Here is a 22,964-nt window from a genome sequence, read left to right as displayed (position 1 = left end):
TGGGATCAGGGTGTCAGTGAAGTTGAATGTAAGCTGAGTTCAAGATTCCAGATTATGTGTTAAAGGGCAGTAGAGGGATATCCTTAGTGAGCTTGGTCTCTGAAAGTTCCAATGTAACTGCAAAGGAGGTATTTCCCCACCACCTCACACCAGCCATGCAGTTCCATGTGCTGACTGACTGCATAATTTGGGCCTCCCCTATTAATTCTCTAAAACAGCCTCATTAAGATCGGGGCTAGGAGGTGAGTAGCAGGACGGCCACCCATAGGATTTTATTTGCTCCATGCCTGCTTTCAAGTCACTGTAAATTCTAGTCCCTTGTGTTGTTTCCATCCAACATGTCCAGACAAATATCAAAATATGCAATTTTATTTATGCTTGCTTTTCAGGCAAAATATTCTGATAATTTCTAAACTATAAAGTTGTTAGACTAATAATGCCCAACACCTTTGACCTCTGGTGCCATTGTAAATCTTCTTTTAGGTATTGAGGTAAATTGTGGTGCAGCTGTTTACAGAGCAATATCTCCTAAAGTAACATATTGTTTTGAGCTCATTGTTTTGTTTTTTAGCTGATTAGGAGCGCCATTGTCTCTGGTGTCATTAAAGATCTATTTGTGGCCCCATGCTATTTCATGTCTGCATCCCTTCACTGTCCCCACTTATCTGCCATACAGAACTGGATGAACAGAATTTACATGTAACGAAATATTGGGAAGATTGAAGGCTTTGCTTTTGTTGCCAGCCAAAGAATTCCTCTTAGTTTGCTGATGCCAGCCCTCTGCCCGCCTGAAGCTGAGCCAGATTGTTCTCAACTTTAGTGCCTTTTTTGACCCTGTGAAGTATTTCTAACCGCATAAAAATGCCATCACTAAGATTACTTATTCCACCTGTCTCATGTTGTCCAGTTCCTGTTCATGAGCTTGATTTTGGGGTATGGCAGGATTTTGTTGTGACTAGAGGTTGATTAGATTGGGTCTATACTCTTAGCATTCAGAACACTGATAGGTGACCTTATTAAAACATTGACTAGGTAGAGATGGAGAGGTTGTTTCATGTGAGAGAGTCTAGGATACAACATTGAGTGATCAAAAATTTGGTAGATGGTAAATAATGTGGCAAAATGTGAAGGTGTGCACTTTGGCAGGAAGAATTGAGAATGTGAATGTTATTTAAATGGAGAAAAATTGCAGAAATCTATGACATAATAGGATCTTAGGGGTCCTTGTCCATGAATCACGAAAGCTAATATTCAAGTTCAGGAAGGCAAATGGAACGTTGGCGCTTATTTCAAGTGAATGGAATATTAAAAACAGTTGTAATCAATGTGGACAACGCACGCTAAGTCTAGCTATATGCTGAATATTGTAAACAGTGTTCTGAAGGATTCGCTGGTGTGGCCACATTTGGAGTATTGCTTACAGTTCTGGTCACTGCATTATAGGAAAGATGTGGAAGCTTTGTAAAGCGTTCAGAGGAGATTTATTGGGATGTTGCCAGATATGGAGGGAAGGCCTTAAAGGAAAGACTGAGGGACTTGAGGCTGTTTTCGTTAGAAAGAAGGATGTTGAGAAGCAACTTGACATATATGATAATCAGATGGCTAGATAGGGTGGACAGTGAGAGCCTTTTTCCTCAGGTGGCAATGGCTAGCACGAGGGGACATAGTTTTAAATTGAGGGGTAATAGATATAGGACAGATGTCAGAGGTAGTTTCTTTGCTCAGAGAATAGTAGGGGGCGTGGAATGCACTGCCTGCATCGGTAGTAGACTTGCCAACTTTAAGGGCATTTAAATGGTCATTGGATAGGCATACGGACGAGAATTGAAAAGTTTAGGTTAGATGGGCTTCAGATTGGTTCCACAGATTGGCGCAACATCGAGTGCCGAAGGGTCTGTACTGCATTGTAATATTGTATGTTTTATGTTTTGAATTTCAATTAAAGAACATTTCAAACATTCAGAGGTTAGTTTCTGACACTTCACCTTTGCATCCTAAGTACTAATTATCTGCAACATTTAATTATACAGTGCTTAAATGCAGAAGTATGTTTCTATTGCAAAGAAATAATATTTGTAATAAGCCTATTAATTCCATTAACTTAAAAGGTTTTATGATTTCCAAGGATTTTTGTCAAGGTGGCAAAATATACTATGGCAAAATATGGAAGAAGCCTGTTAAATAGCTGCCTCTACGATTACAGCCTGTCTTTTAATCTAGCTGCTGCATCATCCACCACATCCGCTATCCATTAAAAATCTACCAGACAGTCATTGTTGCTTCAACTTATTAATACAGCGCAGGCCTTTCTATAGGTTAGACATAGTAGCAAGACTTCCATGGCTTTTAAAAACCACTGAATAACAAAGACTGCTATAATCTCTGGTACTTTGTGACCCTTTAACATTCAAGGGTAATATGTTTGTGTCTGCACCATTATTGCTGCAACCATTAAGTTCAATACTTGAATATTCATTATGATGCTATTCTGTGTTAAAGCAACCATCGTGTATCTGCAGGGAACAGTAATGATGGCAGTTTGGAGACACTATCATTGCAATTGAAATTGTACTTGGTGTACTGGCTGTCTTGTTGTAGCCATGTGAGCTCCAACCTCAATGCATTTGTGTACATCCTGTGGCAGCCATTAGGCATATCACTTGAGCCATGATGTCAGGAATGGTGCAGCTAATAACGTGTGGATTTTTAAAGAGCTGTCAGCGAGCTATCAACTGAAAGAAACAACAAGGAAAAGTTATGAAAAAAAACTCATGCAATTTTGACTGAATGAGTCAAAATATTTGAATTACCCACTCATGTTTGTAGTTGAAGTCAAAGGAGATGTGAAACAGAATTGCAAATTTTTTATACTTACAGTGGCAAACATATAAAATAGTGACATAATTAAATGAAACAAGCACCGAAGTGTAGTAGTAGTAGGTGAGATTACGACAGGTGGTATTGTAGCTTAAATCACACTGAAGAGCAGATGAGTTGGATCACAGAAAATGTGAAGGTTTTGAAGACATACTTTGAACCCCATATTAATGCTAAGACACCACAGAACAGGAAGCTTAATCACTGTTGTAAAGGATGAACAGTTAGTTAGTTTGCAGATGACACCAAAACTGGACAGTGCAAAAGGTTACCTCCGATTACAATGGGACCTTCATCAGATGGGCAAGTGGCCTGAGGAGAGGCAGATAGAGTTTAATCTAAATAAATGTGAGTCGCTACATTTTGGTAGGGCAAATCAAAGCAGGACTTAGACACTTAATGGTAAGGTCCTGGGGAGTGTTGCTGAACAAAGAGACATTGAGTGCAGATTCATAGTTCTTTGAAAATGGAGTCACAGGTACACAGGATAGTGAAGTAGGTGATTACTATGCTTTCCTTTATTGATCAATGTATTGAGTGTTGGAGTTGGGCTATCATGTTGTGGCTGTACAGGACATTGGTTAGGCCACTTTTGAAAGACTGTGTTCAATTCTAGTCTCCCTGCTATAGGAAAGATGTTGTTAAACTTAAAAGGGTTCAGAAAAGATTTACAAGGATGCTGCTTGGTTTGAAGGGTTTGAGCTGAATAGGTTGGGGCTATTTTCCCTGGAGGGTCTGAAGCTGAGAGATGACCTTATAGAATTTTATAAAATCATGAGGGGCATGGATAGGGTGAATAGCCAAGGTCTTTTCCCCAGGATAGAAGAGTCCAAAACTAGAGGGCATAGGTTTCAGGTGAGAGTGGAAAACATATAAAATGGACCTATGAGGCAACTTTTTCATGAGGATGGAGTGTGTGTATGGAATGAATTCCCAGAGGAAGTGGTTGAGGTTGGTACAATTACAACATTTGAAAGGCATTTGGCTGGGTACATGAATAGGAAGGATTGAGAAGGATATGGTCCAAAAGCTGGCAAATGTGACTAGATTAATTTAGGATATCTGGTCTGCATGGATGAGTTGGACCAAGGTGTCTGTTTCTGTGCTGTACATCTGTGACTCTATGACTCCATTGTCACATCAAGTTGAAACTTGAGAGTTTGGACAATTGAAGGGTTTTGTAGTCAATGATAGGATTGTCTTATTCATTGGAGACTCTGTCATGACAGCATATCTGCTGAGAGAGGAGAAACCTTCAAGATGCAACGTGTAGATGCTCTGAGGTTGTCAGTCATCACTGGAACATTTTAATGGGAAAACAGATGAGATCTGCAGTATGCTGAAACATGTTCCAAGCCAAATAAGACCAAGGAATTGGGAGAAACGAGATAACATATTTACAGAACAGTCAAAAGGAAGAGCAAGAACAAAGGACAGAATATAAATAAGGCATGGGACTTAATAAAGAAAGTGTGTCCAGTGTGACAACAGCAATGCTCTAATTGCATGACTCTGAATTTCTCTCCATAACGTCATAAGATATAGGAGCAGAATTAGGCCATTCAGCCTATGAAGTCTGCTCCAGGTTTTGATCATTACTGATATATTTCTTAACCCCCATTTTTCTGCCTTCTCCCCATAATCCTTGATCTACTTACCAATCAAGAACCTATCTATCTCTATCTTAAATACACTCAATGATTTGGCTTTCACAGCCCTCTGTGACAGTAAGTTGAACAGATCCACCACCCTGTGGCCCAAGACATTTTCCTCCTCGTCTCAATTCTAAAGGGTCGTCCCTTCGTTCTGAGGATGTGCTTTCGAGTCCTCATCTTTCTTACTAGTGGAAACATTCTCCAAATCCACATAATCCAGGCCTCTCAATATTCTGTAAATTTCAATGAAATCCACCCTCAACCTTCCAAATTCCAAGTACAGACACAGAATTCTCAACCGCTCCTCATAAGAGCAGGCCTTTATCTCTGGGATCATTCTTGTAAATCCCTGTGGGCCTACTCCACACCAACCCAAAACTGCTCACAATATTCTAAATTAGACTGACCAAAGCATAATACACCCTCAGCAGCAGTACATCTCTGCTCTTGTATTCTAGCTGTCTTGAAATTAATGCTAACAGTGCATTTTCCTTTCTAACTGCCAACTGAACCTATGTCTTAACCTTAAGAGAATCCTGGACTCCAAAGTCACTCTGTGCTTCAGATTTTTGAAAACTATCTCCATTTAGAAAATAGCCTATGTCTCTTCTTTCTATCAAAGTGCAAACCTCTCACCTTCCCACATTGTATTCTATCTAATACTACTTTGCCCCCTCTCCTAGCCTATGCAAGTCCTGCTTCCTCAATATTACCTGCCCCTCCAACTATCTTTGTGTCATCTGAAAACTCATCAATAACGTCCTAAATTCTTTATCCAGATCGTTAATGCATAATGTGCATAGTTGTGGTCCCAGTACAGACCCCTGCGGAACTCTGCTAGTCAGCGGCTGCCATCCCTACTCGCTGCCTTCTGCCAGTCAGCCCATCATCTATCCATGCCAGTACTATGTTCCCAACACCATGGGCTTTTATTTAGCAGCCTCCTGTGCTGCACCTTGTCATAGGAAATTCAGATAGATGACATTCATTAGCTTTCCTTTGTCTAACCTTCTTGTTACCTTCTCAAAGAATTAAAGCAGATTTGTCAGGCATTACTTCTTGGGGAAACCGTGCTGACTCAGCCTTATTTTACCTTATTTTTCAAATACACCACAATCTTATCCTTAATAATAGACTCCAAAATATTACCAATGACCAAGTTCAGGCTAACCTATAGTTTCCTGCCTTCTGCCTCTCTCTCTTCTTAAGTAGGTGTATTACTTTGCAGTACTTGTTGACTCCAGTGATTCCTGAAAGGTCACCACCAATGCCTCTACAACTTTCTGAGGTATCTCTTTCAGAATGCTGGGGGTTTAGTTCACCTGGTCTAGATGATTTATCCACCTTCAGATCTTTCTGCTTCTCCAGCACCACCTCCTGAAGGATGGTCATGACACTCACCCCTACTCCCAACTTATTTGAAGTTCTGGTATGCTGCTGGTGTCTTCCACTGTGAAAACTGATGCAAAGTGCCCATTCAGTTCCTCCGCCATTTCTTTGTTCCTCATACTACTTCTCAACCTCATTTTCTAGTGCTCCACTGTCCACTGTTGCCTCTCTTTTACTTTACAAATATCTTAAAAAAAATCTCTTGCAGTATTCATTTATATTTTTAGATAGCTTACTCATATGTATCATCTTCTCCCTTCTTAATTGCTTTTTTAGATATCCTCTGTTGGTTTTTAAAATCTTCCTGCCAATTTTAGCCAAATTGTATGCTTTTTTCCCTCACTTTTTATATCCTTGTCAGCCATGTTTGCTTTATCCTCCCCTGGTTATGCTTGTTCTTCCTTGGCATGAATTTCTGCTGTGCCCCCCAAATTACCCCAGAAGCTCCTGCCATTACTGCTCCACTGTCTTCTCTGCTGGGTACTCCTTCCAATCAACTCTGGCCAGATGCTCCCTAATGTCTTTGTACTTACCTTTACTCCGTTGTAATACTGTTGCATCTGATTCAAGCTTCTCCTCCTCAAACTGCAGGGTGAATTCTATCATTTTATGGTCACTTGGAGATTCCTTCACCTCCAGCTCCCTCATTACCAAACACAGAATTGTCTGTTCTCTACTGGGATCTACTAGATGTAGCTTTAAAACATCTTGTAGACTTTCCACACATTCCTTTTATTGATATCCAAGTCCAACCTGATTTTCCCAGTCCACTGTATGGTGAAGTCCCCCACAATTATTGTAACAATGCCTTTCTTACATGCCTTTTCTCTCTCCTGATTTATTTTCTTCCCCACATCCTGACTATTGCTAGGAAGCCTGTATATATCTCCCATCAAGGTCATTTTTTTCATTTGCAGTTCCTCAACTCTACCCCTACACATTCTACGCCTTCCAACTCTGTATCATTTCCTATTGACTTAATTTTATCTCTAATAAGGCAACCTCGTCCCATCTGCCCGTCCTTTGGACAGGACGTGTATCCTTGGATATTTAGTTCCTATTGAAGCACTTAGTTGTTAAGAAGGAAAGTGAGCCGATGGTGAGATGCCAGCCAATGATTCTGACTAACCTCTTTATCTCAGTTGACATCATCAGGTCTATTGTGATCAATGGTTTGCAACTGATAGTATGCTGAAAGTAGGACAACTACGTCAAGTGAACATGAACTGTCAGATAGTCATCAGTGCTTCATGCAGCATCATGAGAATCATAGATGAATTGGCTCAAGATAGTGTTCCAAAAATGAAGTCTTTGAAAGTTGAGGCTGTATAATAAAATGATCCTCTTGTTAGGAAGATGAGAGTACAATGCAATGGGAAAAATAAAGATCTGGAGTCCCCAGCAGTAGTATCATGACTCTCCGGGGAATTGCACTCAAAATTAAACATCACTATTTCTGAAATCACCACAAAAGTGAATGCAACTGTCGAAAATCCTAATTTGTCTTTGGCTGCTACCCAAGATAAAAGCAAATTACACAATGGTTCTTCCCCAACATTAAAAAATAATTTATTTATTGTAACATATAACTTGAACAAGTAAAATAAAATAACAGGATTTCTAATTTATGCACTATAAACTTTATCATTTTTAAGTCTCTCACATGGACACACAGGCACAAAGGAAAAGAAAACAGACAAAACACAAATGTTAATGGAGAGAAAACAAAATGTCAGAAGAACACTTCTGAATCACTCCACCAAATTACAAAAGTAGACGTGTTAGTTTAGCAATCCTTTCAATTCTTTGATGATGCCTGAATGTTACCTGCATCGGAATGATCAGTCTGTAGTTCATTGGTGGCTTGGTTTGACTCCGTCTTTTTGGTTGTCTTTCGGCTTTCTTTCACAATCTCCAATTTAATTTGAGAGGCTTTTTATCCGAAAATTGGAAGAGTACTTACAGGGAAGAGGAAAAGAGAAAGAATGATGTAGCCAATCTTGTTTCTCTGTATTTCAGTTGCTCACAAAATCTATGTTAAACTGGAGACTGACCAATCAGAAAATTGTTACTATGCTGAGTCCTACTGATCCCATGACAAATAGTGTCAGAGCATCTGGACTCCGTATCTCCAAAAAGTAACATCGGGTTGAATCTATCTTTTTTTGGCTGTGAGTTGCATGGAAATTTTTGGAAGGATTCTTGACACAAGTCCCAGTGAGATATCTTACTGAACATGCCTCAAACTCTATTCCTAAGCATTCCACGTGTCTGATTCTAGCCCTATCTTACCATGCACTGTTCCTAGAACAATTTATTACGTATCACAGTGGCACCAAAAGACCTGAATCCTTTATAGCTGCACCATGTTTGAGAGACCGCTGTGCACCCAGACAAGCATTGCCAATCCAGCATTGACTGTCAATGGTAGCATAATGGTACAACAGCTACAAAGCCATTCTGCGCACATAGCTAGCCTGGCTGACACTCCCTCACACATACTAGACTATTCTCTCACACTAGTACTTCTTTATCTACATTTTATCTATCCTTAGATACATCCCATCTGAAGAGTCTCCTTGAGTACCCACTACTATTTCTCCAGTGTCCAGTTGTCATTTCGTCGTTATCCAGCAGGGATCGTCATGTACAGTTGAACAATTGTACAATTTGAAGCATTAGCTCTAATTGACAGCTAGTAAAATGGAATATAGAGGAAGTGAATACAAGAAATTCACCCCCACAGGGCATACCACGTGCTGGTATCTTGACCTTGACTGTCCATGATGGTCTTATGCATCCAGTTATCGTCAACAGGAACTGAATGTCAGTTAGGTCCTGTCTGTCTCATAGCACCCAGCACAGCTGAGCACTGACATCCACAAGGAGAGCTTCCTCCAACTTAAAGTCCTCTTCCTTCTCCTTAGACAAGTGCTCCTGTACTGCTGGCATCAATCACATAGTCTCATTGCCTGCTCCATTAGTGCAGAATCCAACATGTCAGGAAGGAATGGGTCATTTTGTTTGGATGATACTGGAGGGCCCTCCTGGACTGCTCCAAGTTTTGGACCTGTATCTTCAGCAGCCCCTTTGTTTGTTCCACCACTGCCCTGGTTGTAGCAGGTATATGAACTTGATGAGGTGTCATGCTAGCGGAATGACCAACACATTACTTCTAAAAGGGAGTGCCTTTGCGTTCCTACCATTCAACCATTCAGATCCACTTCAACCATTCTGATTCCATTGCATTGCATTCCTGAGAATATCATCATACTTATATAACTTACGCTTCATGATGTTCCCTTGTCACTTGGGACCTTCGAAAGTTCCACAATCATGAGATGTTTTTGACTACCATTCACCTTAATTTAAGTTACTGCCACTAACTTCTGCTTCACTGAGGTGAAAATGGTAGTTTAGTGAGGACCAGTGGCTTGCTGCAATCCATCTTTGAACAACATTTGACACTTAAACATGTTCACTTTGCATACATTGTGTATGTGTGAAGAAATGTTTGCAAATGAATGTAACAGGTATTTGAAAACTCATATTTCATGCATTTTCGCCTTCAATGTTCTAACATCTAGTGGACATTGATCTCGCAATTATTGCTCATCAAAGTTACACTGATTGCACTCATTCTGCGTGGTGTCCAAGACATTTTTCAGTTGTCTTTTGAACCAGCAAATGTCAAGCGATGACAGAGTGGATATTGTCAGTACCCAGGCCCCGCCTGGGTGCCCGGTACCCACTCAGAGCCATCATGTCCCCTTTTATCTCTCGCTACCTTGACAGCCCATTTCTTCCCATCCCTGAAATGTGGAGATCCACCACATTGAACTTCACTTACATCGAGTCATAGGACTGTGTTTCTCATCCCTGAACTCCATATTACACCCATAAACTCCATCTACCACCCCCTGAGAAAAATAACAGGAAATGACATCACCAATCCAAAGAAACCCAAACATATAAGTAGAAAGTAGGCATCAGCAGCAGTGCTTTGCCTGGAGGCCCACTGAAGATGTTACCTAGTAGAGTGATGAAACGTCTGGAAGTGAACCTTCCAGCAAACCTACATCTAGAACCTCAACCTGAGCTACAAATCTTCTCAAAACTCCATATTACACAGCCTAATGATGCTGTCCCTGTTCCTCTATACTCCCCTGGGTAAGTGACAGTGGTGTTTACTGCCAATAACCTCTTCCCAACCCTGAACCATCCAGTAGCCTACTCTACTTCTAATGCTGTTCCACATAATCCCATGTACCTTGAGATTCCCCATGTCACCATCTTTATGTCCATCTCCACAAATACCTCTACTTCCTCTTCCCTACCTTGACTCTTCCAACCCTTCTTCTTATAGGGGATTCCCTCACTGCTCCTACAGGACCTTTTGCATCCTCCTTAAAAACCCACCGATGGATACATAGAAGTGTATTCAGCCCAGTCGTCTGATTGACCAGACTCCAAGTGCTGTCTGTCCCGAAGTGCTGATATGCAATTTCTCTGACTTCTGCCGAACCTGTGGGATGGCTCATTGCCCACTCCCCAGATTGCAATCGAACCAAACCAATGATAGTGTGTGTCCCAACCTGATGACTGACCACTGCCAAGCCCCGAATGATGGTACCTTGAACGTGTTGGCCGAACTGAGGACCAGCCTCCACCCAGTTTCCGACATGGTTGAATATATGCCATGTGTTTGCTGTTTAGACAGCTGTCACGTGGTGTAGGTGCTTAAACTGATGTCTCAGTGTCCTTTACATCAAAATGTTGTCACTTCAGTTAGTTACCTACTGATAAGCATGACAAGCAGCCTGTCTGTGTTTCCACACAAAATTGCTCAACGATATGGCAGAATTAATATAGCCTTTTACTCTTGCTGAAGCATCAATGCTTGACAGACATGGCAAGGCATGATGCTGTGAGAATATGTGAGGGAAGTGATGGCCAAGTGTTATTATTATTGGACTAGTATTCCAGAGACCCAGATAATGTTTTGGGGATCTGAATTCAAATCCCTCCATGGCAGATAGTGGAATTTGAATTCAATAAAATAAAAATCTGAACTTCAAAGTCTAATGATGACCATGAATCAATTGTCAACAGTTGGAAATAAACATCTGGTTCACTAACGTCCTTTAGGGAAGGAAACTGCCATTCTGACCCTGTCTGGCTGACATGTGACTCCTGATTTGTAGCAATGTGGTTGACTCACAACTGCCCTGTGGGCAATAAATGCTGGTATAACCAGCAATATCCTTGTCCCTTGAATGAATAAAAACAAAGAATGTAGGTAGATGAGTGAAGACTGAGAGAGTAAGCAAACAGCTCTGAAATGCAGCTAATTATGAACTAGGTTTCTGTTTTGCCACAAAGTGTCTATACTGCACCTTTCAATGTTAGTTGCTGATGCGCCCTGCAATGCAGGTTTATATTTCCTGAGCGTCCTGCATGTGTATTGGAGATGTGTCACCGTAATCATTACGGATTGTCAAATACCAGATGCTGATGTCTGGCTTCAAGGGGTGCCTGTGGCTGGTGTACACGGGTCATGCTTTAAGATTCTGTTTGATGCTGAGTAATGTGAAGTCTGGTCACAGCTAATGATGAGCTGGAATCACCAGGTACTATGTCAGAAACTGGGTGGAGCCTAGTCCTCAATCCAGTCAAGGAGGCCCCTGTCAGGCAGGTCGTCCCAGTACCATTAGTCAGGGGCTCTGACTTTCAATTCAATAATTCTTGATATCTTGCTTGTTTGCCATCTTTGGTAAGATAAGCTGAATATTAATGGACAAGTTGCGGTATGAATAAAGGGTTTACCAAGCTTAAATTCTCCTTAGTTGGCAACCCTCTGCTGCCTAGTGAGAAACTTGCATAAACAATGCGGTTGGATGCTTCTGATGTCTAGCCAGGTCTCAGTGACACCTGGGTTGAAAAGTGTGGTGCTGGAAAAGGACAGTAAGTCAAACAGCATCCAAAAAGCAAGAGAGTCGACATTTCGGGCATATGCCCTTCATCAGGAATGTGGAAGAAGGGGAATGAGAAATAGGGGATTGGGATGGGGATGGTGGGAAGGTAATTGGTGGATACAGGTGGGGGATACTTGTGATAGGTCGGAGCAGATAGGTGGGCAGGAAGAAGAGCAGGTAGGACAGGTCAAGATGGCATTGCCAAGTTGGCAGGTTGGATCTGGGTTGAGATGGGGGCATGGGAGATTTGGAAACGAGTGAAGTCAGTGTTGATGCTGTGTGGTTTTGAGTTGACATGATGACAGTTATGGAGAAGCTTTTATTCTGGTGCAAAAAGAGACTTCATCACCGCTGTGATTAATGACAAAAGAAGTAAGGCACGTGTGAGGAACTTTGGCTCCTCATCAAGTTGATTTTCTTTTTACAGCTCCAAAGGGAGGTATGTGGTAAGGTGAATGCAATTTTCAGTTGTTAGTATCAGCCTTTTTTGTATAATTACTGCCCTCATCCCCATTGAGAGTTTTTACACACTCTGAAGAGAGTTTTTATAGGACATGGCTGAAATGATCATCAAGTATAAATTGCATGCTGCCTCACCTAATTACTAGACAATAGACAATAGGTGCAGGAGTAGGCCATTCTGCCCTTCGATCCTGCACCACCATTCATTATGATCATGGCTGATCATCCTCAATCAGTATCCTTTTCCTACCTTATCTCCATAACCCTTGATTCCACTATCCTTGAGAGCTGTATTCAACTCTTTCTTAAATGAATCTAGAGACTGGGCCTCCACTGCCTTCTGGGGCAGAGCATTCCACACACCCACCACTCTCTGGGTGAAGAAGTTTCTGCTCACCTCTGTCCTAAATGGCCTACCCCTTATTTTTAAGCTGTGTCCTCTGGTTTGGGACTCACCCATCAGCATGTTTCCTGCCTCCAGAGTGTCCAATCCTTTAATAATCTTATACGTCTCAATCAGATCCCCTCTCAGTCTTCTAAACTCAAGGGTATACAAGCCCAGTCGCTCCAATCTTTCAACATGAGATACTAAAAACATTAGGAAATAAAGAATGGCTGTAAGTTTCCTCTAATGATGAAAAGAATGCATGCAAATGGAATAGAAATGTGCCCATGCATACTCTTGGCTGGGAGTACAGTGCAATTTAAAGTACAGGGAGGAAAAAAGTTAATGACTTTATTGCTTTGAATATTGGCTACAGGAAGCTTGAATAATCAAAACAGGCAATGGTAACATGAGCCTAAATAGTCTTTTGAGTGGAAAATATGGTCAATAAGTCCTCAGCTGTCATTTAAATTGGTTCCATTCAGATGGTTACCACTGTACTAGAAGCATATTGCGTTTCTACATATCTCATTTGATACATTGGAAAGCATGCTCCTAATTAAGTCATTTGTGGAGCTAGATTTGTAACCACACGGCTTTTTTCTTCTTTTAGGCATGAGTCTTTTCAAAACTTTTTTTTAGTTTTCTTTGCGGTCTTCTATACTGAATTTAGAGAACACGTTGAGACATATTTACTAAATGAACTGTTATTTATTAGTGTTAATTATCAAAGAGTTCTGCATTGTTTGTGCACAGAAGCTCAGTGAATTGACCTTTGTATGCTCATTTAAGCCAGGGAGGAAATTGTTCAAAATTAAACTTCAGAAAGATATGATTTAAATTTGCTATTCCTTATCTGTAACATTAATCAAACATTGTGCAGGAATCACACAAGAGTGGGAATGTTGTTGGTTTTGGCAATAAATATTGGGGTTGTGATGGCCTAGTAGTATTATCACTGGACTCTTATTCCAGAATACAGGGTTATGTTCTGGAGACTCTGAATTTGAATCCCACCATGACTAAAGGTGGAATTTGAATTCACTTTTTAAAAAATCTGGAATTAAGAGTTTAATGATGGCTATGAAACAATTGTTGATTGTTGGAAAAAATCCATCTGGTTCACTAATGCACTTTAGGGAGAGAAACTGACATTCTTACCTGGTCTGGACTACATGTGACTCCAGACTCTCAGCAATGTGCTTGACTCATAACTGCCATCTAGGAACAATAAAAAATGTAGGTCTAGCCAGTCATAGAGATATTCCCATGAATATCTCTATGACTGTATCACTATGACCCTGGCACAAGAACCCTGAGTCAAAGGCAGCCTGATACCAGTCTAGGAGCTTGCACAACGTCAGTTGGCCACTGGGGGCAGACAGAGTCAGGATGCTCTCCATGTAAAGGGTGAGGAGTTGAATTTCAGGCAGCCCAACTGTCTTGACACTTTCTACCCTATTGTGGACTATTTTCCTTTTGGAATGAGAGAGAGTTAGTGAATAAGGGAGATTAAAGTGAGTAGCACAACTGTTATTTCTAACACTGGGAACTGTCCTTGGCAAGTGAATGGACGGTGCAGGCGCCATGCAGAATGAGTGGTTTTTGGGGTTAGGTTGGATGACAACAACTGAAGTAAGGTATTTCAGGCATGCTGACAGTGGCAGAACTCCAACCTTGGTGAGAGATGGGTACAATAGCATCATAGAATGAATGAGAGGTGACAGAAAGAAGATGGTATCACACTTACGTCGGTAGGGTGGAGAAGGTCATTGGCCTTCTCCCTACATTACAGTGCATTTCTCCAGTTGACTGAAACTGCACTGATTCAGGTGGCAACCTCAGACACACTGGTAAGGTTTGGTGACAAGGGCTCCACTGCCATTGTGGAGGAAAAGGATGTCCCACATTCTGATCACCCAGCCCACGAACCTCCGGGTCCATGCCTGCAAAGTGGGGCGCCAATTTTCCCTTCTTTTCCATGTTCAAGGCAAATGAGAGAATCCATGAAAGATGACTGTGAACAGATGGTGCTTGTCTTGGTCAGGCTTTTAAACACACTGCTAGGGATCAATTCTATTCCAGGATGCCCCGACAAAGTTGAGTTGTTGCAGTGAGTGGTAGAATGGGGCTAAAATTGGAATTTGGCAATGCCACAGAACGGGATAGGCAGTTAATAAGGTGTGTTGGTAAGATATGGTGCGAGACGGTGCGACACGGTGGCACTGCTGCCTCACAGCGCTAGAGACCCGGTTTCAATTCCCACCTCGGGCAACTGTCTGTGTGGAGTTTGCACATTCTCCCCGTGTCTGCGTGGGTTTCCTCCGGGTGCTCCGATTTCCTCCCACAGTCCAAAGATGTGCAGGTTAGGTGAATTGGCCATGCTTAATTGCCCATAGTGTTAGGTGAAGGGGTAAATGTAGGGGAAGTGGGTCTGGGTGGGTTACTCTTCAGAGGGTCGGTGTGGACTTGTTGGGCTGAAGGACCTGTTTTCACACTAAGTAATCTAATCTAATCTAATCTAATCTACTGTTATGAGATCTCACTAAGTGTCTCAGTGTGAAATTCACTAAAACCCGATGAAACCGACCTTTACCTTAAAAAAAAGGCTTATCCCATTGAGTCATTTTGTTCATATTCTTATTGAAATTTCTTTCCTTTTCCAAACTTCTTTTCTTCATGATAGTTGTTCAACTTCATCTAGTCTCCATTAATAAGAAAGGAAATCTGTGTCTGAGAGATGTGTTTAAGACTGCTGTAAATGATGTGGGACATAGGGTGCTCATATAAGACTATTCTGAAACAAAGATGCTAAAAATATCTGGAGTAAATGACTTCCAAATACATAGACAAGTCATCTGACTGAAGATGTTTGTTTCAAATTATGGCTTAATGCATGCCATGATACAAGATAGCAATAGAGACTCAACAGTTGGCTGCAGTGACAGTGCATTGAGGAGTTAGAAATTAGGTTGGATTGTTGCTTCTGATTGCAACAGGAATAATTGGATACGTGTGCATGTCTTTTTACAGAATCTGACTTAGTTATGAAGCCTCCCACAATTTAGTGACTTGCTTTCACTTTTTATATGCACTTAAACATGTAAATTTTACTGCTGAATTAAGCAGGAGACAATGTGTGCAAGAACATTCAGGATCCTATTCCCGCTCTTGTCATGAGGCGCAGAGCACTGGTCTTGACACTTCTCGGGAAATTTCCAAAAATTATCGTTTATTCAATACCTGTTGAATCTTGCCAGATTGCAGTGAGCGTTTTGTGTATTTGGTGCATTCCTGATTTTTCTGATTTATTGCCAAAAGTACACAAGTTTCTTTCATACTATTGAGATTAAACATGCATTAAAAAAGAAGACACAACTTTTTGGGCATGTTTTTTGCTGTTAAATCTTCAAAGCTTGCTCACTTACTGCTCTATGATCCAAGTGTCACCAAATCTTCTCAAAGATTGCATGTTAAAAGTTTGCAGCACAGATGGAGGCCATGGCCAAAAAGAGCTATGGAAGCTAATATATTTTTCAACATTTGGTCTGTACCCCAATTGGATTACAGAAAATAAATGCATATCTCAGTATTTTTTCAATGTAATGAGATTTTCTGCTTCTATCACTATTTCAGACAGGTGAGTTCGAGTCTCACCAGTTTTTGGATGGGAAAGGGTATCCTTAATTTGCCTCTAATCCTCCTGCTAGTTACTTTAAATGTATATTCTGTGGCTATTGACATCTCTGCTAAGGGAAGTAGGTCCTTTATATCCTCTGTTGCGATGCTTGTCATATTTTTATGACACCTCCATTAACTGTCCCGTCAGTATCCAAAGAAGGCAATTTTAAACTATTCAATCTTTTCACACAGCTATCATGTTCCAATCCTCACAGATTCATAAACACCTCTCTACTCTTCAGTATGATTGCATCCTTATTGTAATGCATTGAACTGAAATGTATTCTAGTTATGTCATTGAGGGGTACATATTTGTCATATTTAATAAAAAATTCAAGAACTACAGATGCTGGAAATCTGAAACAAAAGAGATGTTGCTGGAGAAACTCAGCAGATCCAGCAGTTTCCATGTAGAGAAAGCAGAGTCATTATGTTGGGTCCATTGACCCTTCTTTACAATTTATGAACATAAAAGATTTTTCAACTTATAGTTCATTAATTTTATCAATCACATTGTCATTATTTTAAAAAATTGTGTCCGGTTAAACTTAATGGAATTTCTAAAAGTAAATGGGAGCAGGAAAATTAATTTCTTAATGTTTCATGATCGCTAGCTGTGATGGTGGCTTAGGGTTCATAGCACAGTCTGTGTCAGAACCCTGACTCTGCAACTTCAGGATTTCCATATTTATCTGAGCACGCCCAATATCCTGGAGTTGCATTTAGTTTTGGAGGGGTAGTGACCTTGAACCTTGGTAGTTCGCCATCAATGCCCTCACCGCACCTCAAAAAAAACCTGATGATAATATTTGATGAAGAAGAAAATGAGAGGTGAGTTGAATTTACTAGAGTGGGTTTGTGAGGAGGGGGTGGGCTTTCACGAGACAAATGTCAGAAACTTTTACTTCAATAAGAAACAATGAACTTGAGAACACATCAGTTTTGGTAACCGTATGGTTTCCCTAAAGATGAAAAATTAATAAAACTTACTATAAATAACTATTATTTTTTCAAAGGATAATATTTCATTAATTAACAGATTGTGATATGTTAAGTATATCCCAGTTAGAAATTTACTCTAGTATGGCAGACTGAGATTTTGAAAATAAATTGGAGATGAAAAGCTAGTGATCTTGAAGTTGTTGGATTGTGACATAAAATCCCAGTTAGTTAATTGATGATGTGTATTCAATCCAATGTGGTTGACTCTTAAGTGACCTCTGTAGTGACGCAATACGCAAGTTGTATAATCTGAGAATGAAATGTTCAAGAAGGTCATCATGATCTTTTTCTCAGGGTTATAAATGTAGTCTTGCCTACAACATCAATAACCTGAGAGTAATTTTTTTAGATGAAATTGATCCAATTATTTTCTATAGGTACCATTCTGTCAGAACCAACAACGAGAGGTAATACCTTAAAATGAAGTATGACATGAAAGGAAGCGTAACATTACATTTCCATTAAACAAAACCCTTAATTTATCAGTAAGCTTTATCCTTTATAAGAAAATTACATTCATGGCCAGTAAACTGAGGGGAAGATGGCAATAAGAATGAACTATGTGGTTAGTAGGAGGGGCAGGCAATACTGGAAAAATATTACTTATTTATTTTGTTAGTTATTTCATTATAGATGAAATGTCAGTGTTACCAGCTTAAGGAAATCATGCTAATTGTCTGTAATTTTTAATCCTACCATATAGATTCAAACAAACCATTTGGATATGATTGGAAAATATTATTTGTCCTTTGAAATCCTCTATGTTCCCTTCCCCAGCTATCACATTTCACTGATATGTGTTTGATTGCTGTGCAATGTTATTTTAACAGTGCGTCTGGAGCATTCTGTTTAAACTATACTGAGGCACAGATTTCATTTCCTGAACTACATTCCTTCTGGCAAATGCATTAAGCAGATTGATCTGCACCAGCTTGTTACCAGCCGAGTCGGTTTTCCAAAATGTTTCCTGTTCCATTAGCTTACTTTTAAATGAGCAAAGCTCTTGTTTCTGTGAATCATTTGTTTAAAAAAAACACCATGCATAGTACTTTGAACCTTGTGAATGATTTTATTCCACCAGTTGTCGAATCATTTCTGTATGTGTAACAGCATTGAATGAAAGGCAGTGTAGTATTAAAGACAAGCAGGGTTTCTTTATGGAGAAACTATTCCAGTCTGTTGAAAGGTTTTTTTTGTTGCTGCTTAAAATTATAGCAGATCGTTATGGTGTAACAGATGGTGAAGTGAGTTATTTCCTGATAAAACTTGGGTAGTGAATTAGTACAAAGATACATTGTATGTGTGTGCACTCAGATCAGACAACTGAAGAACATTTGGCAGTAAAATATTGGCATAAAATCAAATAAAGGATGGTATGGTATAGTTTATGGAAAAGCCTCCAAACAAGCTTTGACATGTGACTTCCTTCAATAAGCTTTGCTTCCAAATACTTCCTTTAGTTGGAAAGTTGCTCTGTACAGCGGAGTACTCGGCTGGGGATAAATCCAGTCTGTCCTGTGCCGAGGTGTTTTTTTGTCTGAGCTTTCTGTTAGAAAGCCAAGCTTACAATTCTTTTTTTGCATTTTGTACCAGCATGCAAGGAACTGGTGGCAACAACTCGTGAACGGAAACCAAATTCTTTTGTGCAGATCACTATCATAAATCCTACACAACAGAGTCTGATCAGATACTCTAATACTGAAACAGTGGAGGTAAGTGGTCTTGCATGTACTTACTTTTAGTTGCTTTCTGTATATAGATTGCCTTGTATCTAACTTGACACATTTCTGATGTTCTGAAAAAAAAATTGCCACTCCACAAAGCAAGAAGGCTGTATTTTAGAGTTAAAATTCAACCTTTTAGCAGAAAACAGGGCAAAGCTTTGTGTAAACGAAGCTTTGAACGAATTGCTAATGCAGTTGATGCAATGATGAATCATGTGGTCTGGAAGCATGGATTGATTAGTAGCTTTTTAATAGCTAACTTGGTAGTTCATATAACAGAATAATCGTAGCTTCAGTAAAATGTGATGAAAATACTTCATATTTTGACCAAAATGGGGAGGATTGTGACATATGGTACAGTTTGCAACATGCACATAATCGGCCCGACAGCAATTTTTAATATAGGTGGCATAGAATTCTGCTATCCAATTATTTGTGTGGGGTAGCAAAATGCGATGCCACTCCTGTGGTTTTCGTGGATTTTATGTCCTGTTGACTGATACTGTTTCTCCTAGATCTCTATTGGACAGCGTTGATTCTGAGAATATACTTGAGTGAGTCAAGATGTGCTAATGCATGATGTGTTGATCACTAAACTTTCCTATGTGCTTCATGGCCTTATGATGTCGTGGTACTCTTTGGTTTCTGTGTATACAGAGGAGAGGTCTGCTGATATACACTGCATAGTTCTGTATCTCTGAATACCTACACTATTAGTGAGGGCAGAATGCAGTAGACATGAGTGGGTGGTGTGCAGGGATGGCAGGCCTCTTGTTTACATAATACTTACATCAGACTCCAGGAATAGCATGAAAAAGCACTCTTTTATACTTCCTCAAATACAGAGTAAATATTTGAATGAGGCATGTAGTGTCTCAAAGATTTGGATGTCTTTCAAGGGCAGTTATTTAATTTTGCAACAGATTGCCCATAATAGAAACAAACTGAGCAGCTCCTAGCTGTGCAACTGAAGAAAATAATTGAAAGGTTTTTTAAAAAAAAATATTTCCCCAAGAACAAAACTTGAAAACTGCTATGCTCCTTTAAATCGAGGAGAAAATGACAGGTGCTGAAGATTCTTTGTCTGATCACTGAGCTCCCCATAGACTGCAGATCCAGCTGCTGCAAGCTCAATCTTTGGTCGCTTTGAGACTGTGACTGCTTATTTCAAACCACTTGCTGTTCTTTTTGGTTCCAACATTTTGCTGCATGAAGGCAGTTTTGATTTCAGCAGATACTTGAAATGCAGTGTAATTTTCTTTGAAGAACAGGAGATCTGTTCAATGAAACTAGTGATCTCCATTTCGGGATTTCCAAATGTCTGTAATAGGAAATGTTGCACTTCTGCAGGAACCAGTGCAGGAAGTGCAGTTCTCGATCAAAAGATTGATATTTCTTGGTAGGATTTGAAGTATTGACTGAAATTCGTAGGCTAACTGATTCATAAAGTAGAAAAATCGTATCATTTTTCAACAAACTTTCATTACTCAAATGAATTAATTATATTTACACCCTTCGATTACATAGTTTGAAGGAAGTGTAAGATGAAATAAATGTATAGTTTAAGGTTTTATTTTATAAGTTTGTCCTTTGGTTATCACTCCTCCAACTGCTGACTGGTACTGGGTAGAGTCTTGTGGGCAAGGAAATGACAATGAATCCTTCCAAAAGAGAAAAATCAAAGAATTGCAGACGCTGGAAATCAGAAACAAAAACAGAAATTGCTGGAAAAGCTCAGCAGGTCCGGCAATATCGCTGGAAAGAAATCACAATTAATTTTTCAGGTCAAGTGACTGTTCTGAAGACTGTTCATGTCTGAAGAAGGGTCACTGGTCCTAAAACGTTAACTCGGCTTTCTCTCCACAAATGCTGCCAGATCTGCTAGCTTTTCCAGCAATTTCTGTTCTCCTTCCAGAAGAGAACTCAATTAATTATTCTGTATGAGAGATCTCAGGCTATTGAATGACATCAGGCCACGTTTTCTTTTCCTCATCCTGCTAAGTCAGAAAAGAAAGTAAGGCATTAATACTGCTTTCTTGATTCATGGGGATCTCTAAGACCCCGTCTTCATTCAAGTGCTTTTGACGTACAGTTACTGGGCGGCACGGTTGCGCAGTGGTTAGCACTGCTGCCTCACAGTGCCAGGGATCCTGGTTTGTTTTCAGCCTCAGGCAATTGTCTGTGTGGAGTTTGCATATTCTCTGTGTCTGTGAGGGTTTCTTCCGGGTGCTCCAGTTTCCTCCCACAATCCAAAGCCTTGCAAGTTAGGTGAATTGTTCATGCTAAATCGGCCAAGGTCTTCAGGGGTATGTACGTTAGGTGCATTAGTCAGGGGTAAATGTAGAGTAATAGGGTAGGAGAATGGGTTTGAGTGGGATACTCTTTAAGTAAAGCATTAATACTGCTTTCTTGATTCACTCCAAGACCCCATTTTCATTCAAGTGCTTTTGACGTACAGTTACTGGGTGGCATGGTGGCTCAGTGGTCAGCACTGTTGCCTCACAGTGCCAGGGACCCAGGTTCAATTCCAGCCTCGGGCCACTGTCTGTGTGGAGTTTGCACGTTCTCCCCATGTCTGCGTAGGTTTCCTCTGGGTGCTCCGATTTCCTCCCACAGTCCAAAGAAGTGCAGGTTAGGTGAATTGATGAAGGGCTGATGCCCGAAATGTCAATTCTCCTGTTCTTTGGATGCTGCCTTACCTGCTGTGCTTTTCCAACACCACACTCTCGACTGTATCTCCAGCACCTGCAGTCTGCATTCTCCAGGTTCGGTGAATCGGCCATGCTAAATTGTCTGTGGTCTTCAGGGATTGTAGGTTAGGCGCATTAGTTAGGGGAAATATAAAAGTAATAGGGTAGGGGATTGGGTCTAGGTGAGATACTCTTCAGAGGGTTAATGTAGACTTGTTGGGCCAAATGGTCTGTTTCCACACTGTAGGGATTCTAATGTCCGAAACATAACATAAATTTGTATATAGCAAGAACCCACCCAGAAGTGACAATGACATATAATAAAATATTGATAAGCATGGATAATGATTGATTCTTCTCCTAACTTCAATTCTTGGATACCGAAGCCAATTACAATAGTTGCGCTCACAATCTTGGTAACATCACTTAACTTGAAATAGATTCAGTTTGCGACCTTTCTCGTCTACAAGTTGAGATCAATAGTAGCTATTTTCCATTAAAGTCACTGGGACAACTTTCCCAAAACTAAAGATTTCAAAATTTTATCTTTTTCTTTGGTCTGAGTATTTACACTTTAAATGAAGTTGGTCACATTTTTGTTAAATTTCTTTTTTTTTTAAATTTTCTTTTGTTATAAACCATGCTAGACTAACACAAGAACTTGATGTTCAGAAGCAGTTATACTTATTCATGTTTACACTGGAAATTTGTTAATACGTAAGTTTCCTTTTGTCTTGCAAGAACCTTGTGTTTGCAAATTATTCTCAGCTCTGGAATGACTGTTCTTGAAGCGTATTAAAATCATATATAATAGTGTATTCATAATGTAAACAACTGTCTCAGCAGCCACAGATGAAAGGTAGAAAGAAGTCATCAAATTTATCAATTCTGGGGAGGAAAGGCATTACCCTGGTAACGTAGCTTGCTATTACTGGCAACGTGACAGTGTGAGTAAAGCAGCATTGCGATCCGGTGGGATTGTGCACAGGATATTTAATGGTAGGTTATTTAAATGTGCCGCAATGCTTGTACAGTTCTGACATCATTTTTAAAAAGGGGAGTTGTTCTGGAAATAGTATTAATGCTAGCCAGCCTACCATCTTCAATCCTTCCATAATTTCAGC

General features: G+C 40.2%; 1 protein-coding gene across 11 annotated transcripts in view; it reads left to right on the top strand.

Moving 5' to 3' along the window:
• The window catches only part of inpp4b (inositol polyphosphate-4-phosphatase type II B), a 969,352-nt gene that overhangs the window by 507,900 nt on the left and 438,488 nt on the right, over positions 1–22,964 (top strand). For 10 of the 11 annotated variants that reach the window (XR_006309059.2, XM_043674147.2, XM_087980071.1 and 7 more), the window contains one exon: positions 19,020–19,138. Coding sequence is in view for 9 of the 11 variants with exons in the window: in XM_043674147.2 (XP_043530082.1) it covers positions 19,020–19,138 (119 nt within the window). In the remaining 2 variants the exon portion in view is untranslated. Of the gene's footprint in view, positions 1–18,875; positions 19,139–22,964 lie in introns of those variants that run through there. The other variant, XM_087980073.1, reaches the window with a different exon arrangement.

Source organism: Chiloscyllium plagiosum, unplaced genomic scaffold (genome assembly GCF_037043375.1).
Source record: "Chiloscyllium plagiosum isolate Xiang-an unplaced genomic scaffold, Cpla_swu_hap1 HiC_scaffold_36, whole genome shotgun sequence".
Taxonomy (NCBI): Eukaryota; Metazoa; Chordata; class Chondrichthyes; order Orectolobiformes; family Hemiscylliidae; genus Chiloscyllium; species Chiloscyllium plagiosum.
This window is presented reverse-complemented; position numbering and strand designations above follow the sequence as displayed.